The sequence below is a fragment of the Leiobunum rupestre genome, chromosome 3 (genome assembly GCF_980474605.1).
Source record: "Leiobunum rupestre chromosome 3, qqLeiRupe1.1.hap1, whole genome shotgun sequence".
NCBI classification, from domain to species: domain Eukaryota; kingdom Metazoa; phylum Arthropoda; class Arachnida; order Opiliones; family Sclerosomatidae; genus Leiobunum; species Leiobunum rupestre.
The window spans coordinates 64,880,349-64,891,083 of record NC_143386.1 but is presented as its reverse complement, the minus strand read 5'-3'; the positions used below and the strand labels follow the sequence as shown (position 1 = coordinate 64,891,083).

Sequence of the window (10,735 nt, the reverse complement as noted above, 5' to 3'; positions counted from 1 at the left end):
TACGAGTTTAGAGAGCAGCTTATTCAAGTAATCGGGTACCCGAATATGCAATTTTTTGGTACTCGGTAATCGACGAGTATTCTCCAATTACTTATTCGACCTCAAAAAAAGGCGAATACTCGATGATGTTCGAGTACTCGCACAGCCCTAATTATATCGCTTTAGATTTTTCGGTCGCTAGTTAGTGAATTCTTGCTCGAAGAATTCGTTGAGGATATATTCCCTTTAAGAGGAGGTCTGAGTTCATACTTGCAGACTGCTGTAAGTTGGTTTGAAACAAGATGTCCGAATAAAACATTCACCCCTGTCCCAGATTTCAAAAATCAGAGTCCGAATAAAACATTCACCCTGTATCAAAATTCGCACCAGAAAATGCCCAGCACCGTAAATAATCAAGCCCAATATAAAAATTCACCTATATAAAAATTAGCTCCAGAAAGTCTCCAACAAAGCAAATAATTACAGCCCGATATAAAACATTCACCATGTGCAAAAAATCGTATCGAATCAGACTATTAAATGTCCCAGATTTCAAAAACCCCAGTCCGATATAAAACATTCACCCCTATGATTTCAAAAACCACAGTCCTAATAAAACATTCACCCCTGTCAAAGATTTCAAAATCACAGTCCGAATAAAACATTCACCCCTGTCCCAGATTTCAAAAACCACAGTCCGAATAAAACATTCACCCCTGTCCCAGATTTCAAAATCACAGTCCGAATAAAACATTCACCCTTGTCCCAGATTTCAAAAACCACAGTCCGAATAAAACATTCACCCCTGTCCCAGATTTCAAAAACCACAGTCCGAATAAAACATTAACCCCTGTCCCAGATTTCAAAAACCACAGTCCGCTATAAAACATTCACCCCTGTCCTAGATTTCAAAATCACAGTCCGAATAAAACATTCACTCTGTCCCAGATTTCAAAAACCACAGTCCGAATAAAACATTCACCCCTGTCCCAGATTTCAAAATCACAGTCCGAATAAAACATTCACTCTGTCCCAGATTTCAAAAACCACAGTCCGAATAAAACATTAACCCCTGTCCCAGATTTCAAAAACCACAGTCCGAATAAAACATTAACCCCTGTCCCAGATTTCAAAAACCACAGTCCGATATAAAACATTCACCCCTGTGATTTCAAAAACCACAGTCCGAATAAAACATTAACCCCTGTCCCAGATTTCAAAAACCACAGTCCGCTATAAAACATTCACCCCTGTCCCAGATTTCAAAATCACAGTCCGAATAAAACATTCACTCTGTCCCAGATTTCAAAAACCACAGTCCGAATAAAACATTCACCCCTGTCCCAGATTTCAAAATCACAGTCCGAATAAAACATTCACTCTGTCCCAGATTTCAAATACCACAGTCCGAATAAAACATTCACCCCTGTCCCAGATTTCAAAAACCACAGTCCGAATAAAACATTCACCCCTGTCCCAGATTTCAAAATCACAGTCCGAATAAAACATTCACTCTGTCCCAGATTTCAAAAACCACAGTCCGAATAAAACATTCACCCCTGTCCCAGATTTCAAAAACCACAGTCCGAATAAAACATTCACCCCTGTCCCAGATTTCATAAACAACAGTCCGAATAAAACATTCACCCCTGTCCCAGATTTCATAAACCACAGTCCGAATAAAACATTCACCCCTGTCCCAATAAGTCTAATCGACCGACGTATCATTTGATTTTGTATTGCAAACGGTTCGAGAGTAATCGAACGAACGAACGGCTGCGGCGGCGGACCACACTATACATGAACCTAATACACTACAATATCTATATACATAGGGATTGTGTGTAAAAAGCAATAAAATTCGTTTGAACAAAGTCATTATCCCTAATTTAAAAAAATAAATTCTTGATTCAACTTTAAAACAACTTGGCAAGCCAAAATATACCTCTCCTCGGAAGAGTTATTAATTTTCCGTGAAGCGTAACTGTATCCGTGGTTTGCGGTAGAACGCTCACCTGTCGTTCAAGAGGGCTCGAGTTCGAATCCCGGCCGATTAAAAAATTATACTACACCCAATGACAAAAAGAGGGCGCTTTTGGAAAAACCTTTTCCCGGATTCTAAGAAACTGCGTACGCAGTGATTACCCTTTGCGTCGAAAATGCGAACGCGTTCGCAGGCCTGACAGACAGACCCACCCACCCACAGATAGACAGACACGGTGGTTGTATAACCGCTCCTAGGGTACAAAGTCCCCTCGGAGAGGTAATTATAAAAAATATAACGTAAAGAATATTTTATAGTTTTATAAATTATTGATCTTTTATTATTGAATTACCCATCACTCTCGCTAAAAGCTTTGCACGTGGACAATAAGAAGTGTCATATACTCATAAACTTATGCCATTATGACATAATAAATATTATTTAAAAGCAGAAGGTTCATTTACTTCTGATTGAACACAATCGAAAAATGTTTTAAAGAAGGTTGTAATGAAAATTTTAATAGTTAATTACTTATGGCTTATAAACTTTCCTCCAGCGCAGGAGAAAGTTGATAAACTTGATTTTCTATGTCGGGCCAAGTTTTTACTCTCTCGATTGCTATACGCCTACCTGTATATAACACTGACACCGTTGATGCTAAGATATTATTTTTCCCTAAAGGTTGTTGTTAGACGGTTTTGTTAAGTATATGTAAACTATAGAGAACCGGTTATTAAAATTCTAAGAAAAGTGTTTAGCGCGCGTCCGCGTAACCTTGGAACATCGCCCCTGAAAGGCGATTGTTAGAGATATTCTATAAAGTAAGTCTCTTCCAATAGAAAATCTTTATCAATCTTACGATTCTTGAAACCCATCATCATTGATAACCTCTCTCACCTTTGGTTCGGGAATGACACTGACGTCCGTAACCGGCCCAAACCTTGGGTTATTACGTACTAGTTTTTTTCTCTCTTTAAGATTCGATCCTACCTAAGTTCCAAAATCAGGTATCTCAAACAAATTAAATTTGAGGAAATCATTATTTAAATATAAAATAATTTGTTTTTCGCGATACTGGTTAAAACGGGTAAAAAAATAATCATTACTTCGAAATTATCTCTGCGGACGAAAAACATTTGTAGTATAAGGTTGAAAAGCTCTTTCGAGAAACGTTAAACGCGTAAGTGTAATTACTTGGTTTTGGAATTAAGATAGCGTGTTGCAAAACGAACCTCATTTTTAAAATTTGAAAAACAGGGCTGAGGGCATTATAAAAGCAAGGTCTACCAGTATATATAAGAGCTTTCAGTTAGATTTTGTTTTTCATTCCGTTTGAATCATCGTTTGGAGTACTTCTTACTTCGATATGGATAAATTTATTTTCGCCATCGGACTTTGCTTAGGTAAGATTTCTTCACGTTCGAATATTTTTCCAAATTTACCCACGATTACCTCTGACCTCTTCCGTGATGTCCGATAGTCTTTGGAATCGCCTACGGTCAAGATGACTGCGACCCTATCGTCGTGGATGAATGCGGTTACCAACTCTACGACAATTTGATGGACCCTACCAGAATGCCGCAAAACCAAGAGGAATTAGACGCTTATTGCACGTAATGTAGTTTCCACTATAGGATTTCGCTTCCTCGATTAAAATACTGATTCAATATTTCACCCCGTAACCGTGGCCAAAAAGATCTCTTAAGAATGGTCAAGATTGCATGAAGGAAAAGCTGAAGAAATGCCCGACAATTTTGCCAATCGCTGTCGCCAACGCTTACATAGATTCCGTGGGATTTTCCATTGAAGATGTATGCAAACCCGGTGGAAACGAATTGGGAAAAAGTACGTTGGATTTTATAGAATAATCGAGGTCCTTGTAAGGTTTGGATTTTATCGAATAATCGAGAACCTTATAAGGTTTGAATTTTATCGAATAATCGAGGTCCTTGTAAGGTTTGAATTTTATCGAATAATCGAGGTCCTTGTAAGGTTTGAATTTTATCGAATAATCGAGGTCCTTGTACGGTTTGAATTTTATCGAATAATCGAGGTCCTTGTACGGTTTGAATTTTATCGAATAATCGAGGTCCTTGTAAGGTTTGAATTTTATCGAATAATCGAGGTCCTTGTAAGGTTTGGATTTTATCGAATAAACGAGGTAATTGTAAGGTTTGAATTTTATCGAATAATCGAGGTAATTGTAAGGTTTGAATTTTATCGAATAATCGAGGTAATTGTAAGGTTTGAATTTTATCGAATAATCGAGGTAATTGTAAGGTTTGAATTTTATCGAATAATCGAGGTAATTGTAAGGTTTGAATTTTATCGAATAATCGAGAACCTTATAAGGTTTGAATTTTATCGAATAATCGAGGTCCGTGTAAGGTTTGAATTTTATCGAATAATCGAGGTAATTGTAAGGTTTGAATTTTATCGAATAATCGAGAACCTTATAAGGTTTGAATTTTATCGAATAATCGAGGTAATTGTAAGGTTTGAATTTTATCGAATAATCGAGGTAATTGTAAGGTTTGAATTTTATCGAATAATCGAGGTCCTTGTACGGTTTGAATTTTATCGAATAATCGAGGTCCTTGTACGGTTTGAATTTTATCGAATAATCGAGGTAATTGTAAGGTTTGAATTTTATCGAATAATCGAGAACCTTATAAGGTTTGAATTTTATCGAATAATCGAGGTCCTTGTAAGGTTTGAATTTTATCGAATAATCGAGGTCCTTGTAAGGTTTGAATTTTATCGAATAATCGAGGTCCTTGTACGGTTTGAATTTTATCGAATAATCGAGGTCCTTGTACGGTTTGAATTTTATCGAATAATCGAGGTAATTGTAAGGTTTGAATTTTATCGAATAATCGAGAACCTTATAAGGTTTGAATTTTATCGAATAATCGAGGTCCTTGTAAGGTTTGAATTTTATCGAATAATCGAGGTAATTGTAAGGTTTGAATTTTATCGAATAATCGAGAACCTTATAAGGTTTGAATTTTATCGAATAATCGAGGTAATTGTAAGGTTTGAATTTTATCGAATAATCGAGGTAATTGTAAGGTTTGAATTTTATCGAATAATCGAGGTAATTGTAAGGTTTGAATTTTATCGAATAATCGAGGTAATTGTAAGGTTTGAATTTTATCGAATAATCGAGAACCTTATAAGGTTTGAATTTTATCGAATAATCGAGGTCCGTGTAAGGTTTGAATTTTATCGAATAATCGAGGTAATTGTAAGGTTTGAATTTTATCGAATAATCGAGAACCTTATAAGGTTTGAATTTTATCGAATAATCGAGGTAATTGTAAGGTTTGAATTTTATCGAATAATCGAGGTAATTGTAAGGTTTGAATTTTATCGAATAATCGAGGTCCTTGTACGGTTTGAATTTTATCGAATAATCGAGGTCCTTGTACGGTTTGAATTTTATCGAATAATCGAGGTAATTGTAAGGTTTGAATTTTATCGAATAATCGAGAACCTTATAAGGTTTGAATTTTATCGAATAATCGAGGTCCTTGTAAGGTTTGAATTTTATCGAATAATCGAGGTCCTTGTAAGGTTTGAATTTTATCGAATAATCGAGGTCCTTGTAAGGTTTGAATTGTAACGAAATATTTGATTTCCCGCGAAGAATTGCTACCATATTCCCCGTGCATCAAGGAAAAGCTGACCAATTTCGGCTGCACCAAAGATTTCTTGAAGAAAGTTGAAGCCGCGCCGTTGGAAGAGAAGAGCAACCAAATGGAAGCCGCTTGCTGGTAATGCCTTTACGGTGACGAGCCTCGCACCCTTCGGTAGTTGACTGACCGAATCCTTGGTTCCTTTCTTAGCGCCTTCTTGCAATACGACCGTTGTTACAACGACGAAGTCAAGTCCAAGTGCGGAAACAAAGCCGGTCGTTCCGTCCGATCCATCATCCAAGGATTCGGACTCTTCTTGGTCGACAGATGTCTTCCGTTCTTGGCCGAACCGGAAAGGTGCAAGCAACGAGTAGCCAAAGCTCTACCCGCTGAACACAGGGTGGTCAAGAGTATCTTGCCAGCCCTAACCGAGGTGATCGCTAACAACGTCCAAGCCCGATAACCCGTTCACGAATGATAACGAGCTAAATGCATGTTGTTACTACTTAAGTTCTGTATTGAACGCTACTAGTTCAAATAGACATGTAAATCTCATTTCATTTTTCATCGTTGTTTCTCATTGTTGTATTTGAATAAATTGTATTTTATCTTTATCATTATTTGTGTCGTTATTATTTAGCGTTATTTTACATATAGTGAAAAATTTAAATAATGCCAAAATTTAATATCTATAGTGGAAAATTTAAATAATGCCAAAATTTAACATCTATAGTGGAAAATTTAAATAATGCCAAAATTTAACATCTATAGTGGAAAATTTAAATAATGCCAAAATTTAACATCTATAGTGGAAAATTTAAATAATGCCAAAATTTAACATCTATAGTGGAAAATTTAAATAATGCCAAAATTTAACAACTATAGTGGAAAATTTAACATCTATAGTGGAAAATTTAAATAATGCCAAAATTTTACAACTAGTGAAAAATTTCAATATTGCCAAAATTTAACATCTACTGAAAAATTTAAATAATGCAAAAATTTTACATCTAGTGGAAAAGTTTATATTTTAAACCTTTAAATTAAATATTTTATTGTCCGTGTAAAAATACCTAAAATTCCTTTTCCATTAGAAAAAGGTTTCATTATGCCAGTTAGCCAGATGTAGCCGCTATAGAGCTGTGGTTAATTATATTTATCCGAAACTAATTGAGGAAATTTATATTCGATTTTTATTTTTTCCAAAATTCCAAAAGTGTTTAGCAGTCTTTTTCTCATGTTGGTTGCGAGTTCGATCTCCGACAGAAAACTAGTTATTAATAACTAGCGAAAAATGTTACACGTCACTTAACCTTGAAATCGTTAACAGGAGTACGGTTGGTGGGAAATATTCCATCAAAATTATAGTTTCGTCCAATAGAAAATACACAATTTAAGACTCCACCTTGTAAAAAAAACATCATCCTAAAATTGGACATGGTTATAATTGTCGGAGGGGGAATATTTCCATCCCCTTTGAGGTACGGCGTGGTTGAGATGGGATAATCCATTTTGTTACTTTGAAAACCACGTTTTACCAACTTTAAAATAACATTTTGGACACCTAAAGATAAACGTAATATTGATCGGTGAATCCTTGTTCATTTCATTTAAAATCGCTATCGCTGCTATGAGTAGTTGTCAAACACGATCCCGAAAGATACATAAACTTACGTTGAAAATAATCCATTGCAAAGTTTGATCCGGACCACCTTGTAAAGAAATCCCTCAAGGTCAACTGAAAGTTTTACTACCTTTTTCACGATCACAATTTCAGATATTGTTCCACGATTAAATTTAGCAACCAACCGCGTCAGAGGTTTTCTGCCAGTTTAAAAAGAATAAAAATGGTAGTAATATTATGGTAATTTTATGAGCATATTGTACTATAAAAGGGCTTGAGATTGGGGGTTTCGTTTTTAATTCGGCCAGTATCTTAGTTCGGAGTACCCCGCGCTTAATTTGACAATTTTGGTTTTTAAATTTACCTCGAAAAATGAATAAATTTCTTTTTGTAATTGGACTTTGTTTGGGTAAGATTGTCTGGAGTTTGCTTTTATTTGAATAGTATGGTTATGGTTTTAAAATTTAGTCCTGGGAACGGCCAACAGTCAATTTGAGGGCGACTGCGACCCGATTGTGATTGACGAATGTGGGTTTAAGATGTACGACCAATTGATGACTCCAGCGAGAGTGCCGCAAAATAATGAGGAGCTCGATGCCTATTGCACGTAATATCGATAGACCACTAATTATTTCACAAAATTGTAACTAAATGATCGACCACAAATATGAATGGTTCAGGAATCTGAAGGAGGGTCAAGATTGTATAAAGGAGAAGCTGAAGAAATGTTCCACTCTATTTCCGGCGTCACTCGCGAACTCCTACATTGACTCCGTCGGATATTCCATCGACGACATTTGCAAACCCGGTGGAAACGAATTGGGCAAAAGTACGTTGAGTTCTTAATACTCTTTAACCAGACTTTTGATTAGTACCCTAAGTGGTAATCTATTTTTCCCTCGACAAGAATTGCTCGAATACACCCCGTGCATCAAGGAAAAGTTGTCCGATTTCAGCTGCACCAACGATTTTTTCAAGAAAGTTCGAGCCGCACCTTACGAAGAGTTGGCCAACCAAATGGAAGCCGTTTGCTGGTAAGATATTCCCTTTAAATTCATTTTAAAAGCGATTTAAGCCAGTGTCACACCAACTCGCACCATACTTTAAAACCTAGTTTAAGTCGGTTTATTTGGAAGTTTGGAACGAAACATTTAGGCATTGCAACTTGGACGCCCAAACGGATAGGCCCTGGGATATTTAGGCGTGGGGAATTTTAAACCCTGGGTTCTTTAGACGTAGGTACCTTTAGAGGCCGGGATATTAAGGCGTGGGGAATTTTAACCCCTGGGTTCTTTAGGCGTAGGCACCTTTAGATGCCGGGATATTAAGGCGTGGGGAATTTTAAACCCTGGGTTCTTTAGGCGTAAGCACCTTTATATGCCGGGATTTTAAGGTGCGGGGAGTTATAACCCCTTTGTTCTTTAGGCGTAGGTCCCTTTAGATGCCGGGATATTAAGGCGTGGGGAATTTTAACCCGTGGGTTCTTTAGGCGTAGGCACCTTTAGATGCCGGGATATTAAGGCATGGGGAATTTAAACCCCTGGGTTCTTTAGGCGTAGGCACCTTTATATGCCGGGATTTTAAGGCGCGGAGAGTTATAACCCCTGGGTTCTTTAGGCGTAGGCACCTTTAGATGCCGGGATATTTAGGCGTGGGTAATTTTAACTCCTGGGCTCTTTAGGCGTAGGCACCTTTATATGCCGGGATTTTAAGGCGCGGGGAGTTATAACCCCTGGGTTCTTTAGGAGTAGGCACCTTTATATGCCGGGATTTTAAGGCGCGGGGAGTTATAACCCCTGGGTTCTTTAGGAGTAGGCACCTTTAGATGCCGGGATATTAAGGCGTGGGGAATTTTAAACCCTGGGTTCTTTAGGCGTAGGCACCTTTAGATGCCGGGATATTTAGGCGTGGGGAATTTTAACTCCTGGGCTCTTTAGGCGTAGGCGCCTTTAGATGCCGGGATTTTAAGGCGCGGGGAGTTATAACCCCTGGGTTCTTTAGGCGTAGGCACCTTTAGATGCCGGGATATTAAGGCGTCGGGAATTTTAAACCCTGGGTTCTTTAGGCGTAGGCACCTTTAGATTGCGGGATATTAAGGCGCGGGGAATTTTAAACCCTGGGTTCTTTAGGTGCAGAAAAGATCATATTATAGAGCTCGTACCCTAGATTCGAAATAACTGCCTCGCGCGTAGTCAATAGGGTTTACCCACTTCCAGAAATCAGAAAAAAATTAGCTCCATAGTGGCCATGGTAACTAACTATAGATAAGACTGAAAACGCGCTGGCGCATGAACAGCGTTTTATCAAAGCTAGCCGTGCCAGCGCCCAATGGAGGCCGACATTTCGGAGGTCAAGCTCCGGAAGTGGGTAAACGCTTCGTTACAAAACCGTCAATCAGAAAGCTCCCAGAATTCGGATCTAGGGTACGGATCTCTGTATTATCTTTGACTATGAAAACGGAAGTTCGATGTTGGAGGGGTGCGAAATAAACCCAATTGTAATCGTGGCTCTAGTTACAAAGCTATCCCTTCGTTTTAGCGCTTTCCTGAAATACGACCGTTGCTACAACGACGAAGTGAAGGAAAAATGCGGCAAGAAGGCCGGACGTGAAGTCAGGTCGGCCATCCAAGGCTTCGGAGTGTTCTTGGTGGATAAATGTCTGCCTTACTTGGCCGAACCGGAGAGATGCAACCAAAGAGTAGCCAAATCATTGCCAGCCGATGCCCCTGAGTACAAGAGTATCATGCCCAGCGTGGCCATAGTTTTCGCCAATAACTTGCCAAAAGAGGAGAGGTAATATACGCCTTATCTGGAGTGTGATACATTGTAGGCTGATATTACGCGCGTAGATCCTGAATGTTAACCATTAATCTTTGTTTCTCATTTATGTTTGCAAATAAACTATGTTTAATATAATTCATTATTGGCTTTCCACTTTCTTTCTCAATACACGATTTTTCAAGATTTCACTTAAACGCCCCATACTTGTTTACAGGGATGTTTTCAAATCGTGTAGTCCGCCGCGTTGAAAAGTAGTTCGTTATCTTTTTGAGGCTTATAATAATAAAGTTTATTAAACCGGAAAAGAAAGTTTACACTTATTGCGCCCTGCTTTAGTAGGGAATGGAGATAGTATAAAATACCATGAAAGTTACACAAAAATAAGAATGAAATAACAGCAATGACAAAGGAATGGCGATGGATATGGCAAAAGGTACAGTTAGGAAAAGTAAAATATAAATATATTTTATTTTCTCGTTTTATACAACTATATACAAGAAAGATATTTACCACCCGTAAAACTTGTCAAGCCGACAGAACTAGAGGATTTAATCTTAATTAGGGAAGGGAGGGCATTCCATGAGTTTACTACTCGCTGTGTGAAGAAAACACGATGCGAGGTACAAGAATTACGTATTTACGTTCCTTACATTAGTGTTCGGAATTGTTTATTCATTATCCACAAATTTTCCGATTTATTTAAAAAAACTTTGGTAAAACGAATATCAT

General features: G+C 37.8%; 2 protein-coding genes across 2 annotated transcripts; both read left to right on the top strand.

Moving 5' to 3' along the window:
- Positions 1–3,220: 3,220 nt before the first annotated feature.
- LOC149954276 (uncharacterized) lies at positions 3,221–6,218 on the top strand. Its single transcript, XM_090169023.1, has 5 exons — positions 3,221–3,366; positions 3,444–3,576; positions 3,660–3,808; positions 5,613–5,739; positions 5,812–6,218. The coding sequence occupies exons 1-5, from the start codon at positions 3,330–3,332 to the stop codon at positions 6,062–6,064; spliced, it is 699 nt and encodes a 232-aa protein (XP_090025149.1). The 5' UTR covers positions 3,221–3,329; the 3' UTR covers positions 6,065–6,218.
- Positions 6,219–7,540: 1,322 nt separating this feature from the next.
- LOC149954275 (uncharacterized) lies at positions 7,541–10,145 on the top strand. The gene is made up of 5 exons (XM_090170315.1): positions 7,541–7,634; positions 7,694–7,832; positions 7,906–8,054; positions 8,133–8,259; positions 9,764–10,145. Exons 1-5 carry the CDS (start codon positions 7,598–7,600, stop codon positions 10,020–10,022), a joined length of 711 nt encoding a protein of 236 aa, XP_090026441.1. The 5' UTR covers positions 7,541–7,597; the 3' UTR covers positions 10,023–10,145.
- Positions 10,146–10,735: the final 590 nt, after the last annotated feature.

Bases quoted from the DNA above. Each gene is read 5' to 3' on its own strand.
- LOC149954276 (XM_090169023.1), top strand. From the start codon at position 3,330: ATGGATAAATTTATTTTCGCCATCGGACTTTGCTTAG. The intron at 3,577-3,659 runs GTAATGTAGTTT...GTGGCCAAAAAG, and splicing joins GAATTAGACGCTTATTGCAC to ATCTCTTAAGAATGGTCAAG. The intron at 3,809-5,612 runs GTACGTTGGATT...TTTCCCGCGAAG, and splicing joins TGGAAACGAATTGGGAAAAA to AATTGCTACCATATTCCCCG.
- LOC149954275 (XM_090170315.1), top strand. From the start codon at position 7,598: ATGAATAAATTTCTTTTTGTAATTGGACTTTGTTTGG. The intron at 7,833-7,905 runs GTAATATCGATA...TGAATGGTTCAG, and splicing joins GAGCTCGATGCCTATTGCAC to GAATCTGAAGGAGGGTCAAG. The intron at 8,260-9,763 runs GTAAGATATTCC...CCTTCGTTTTAG, and splicing joins CAAATGGAAGCCGTTTGCTG to CGCTTTCCTGAAATACGACC.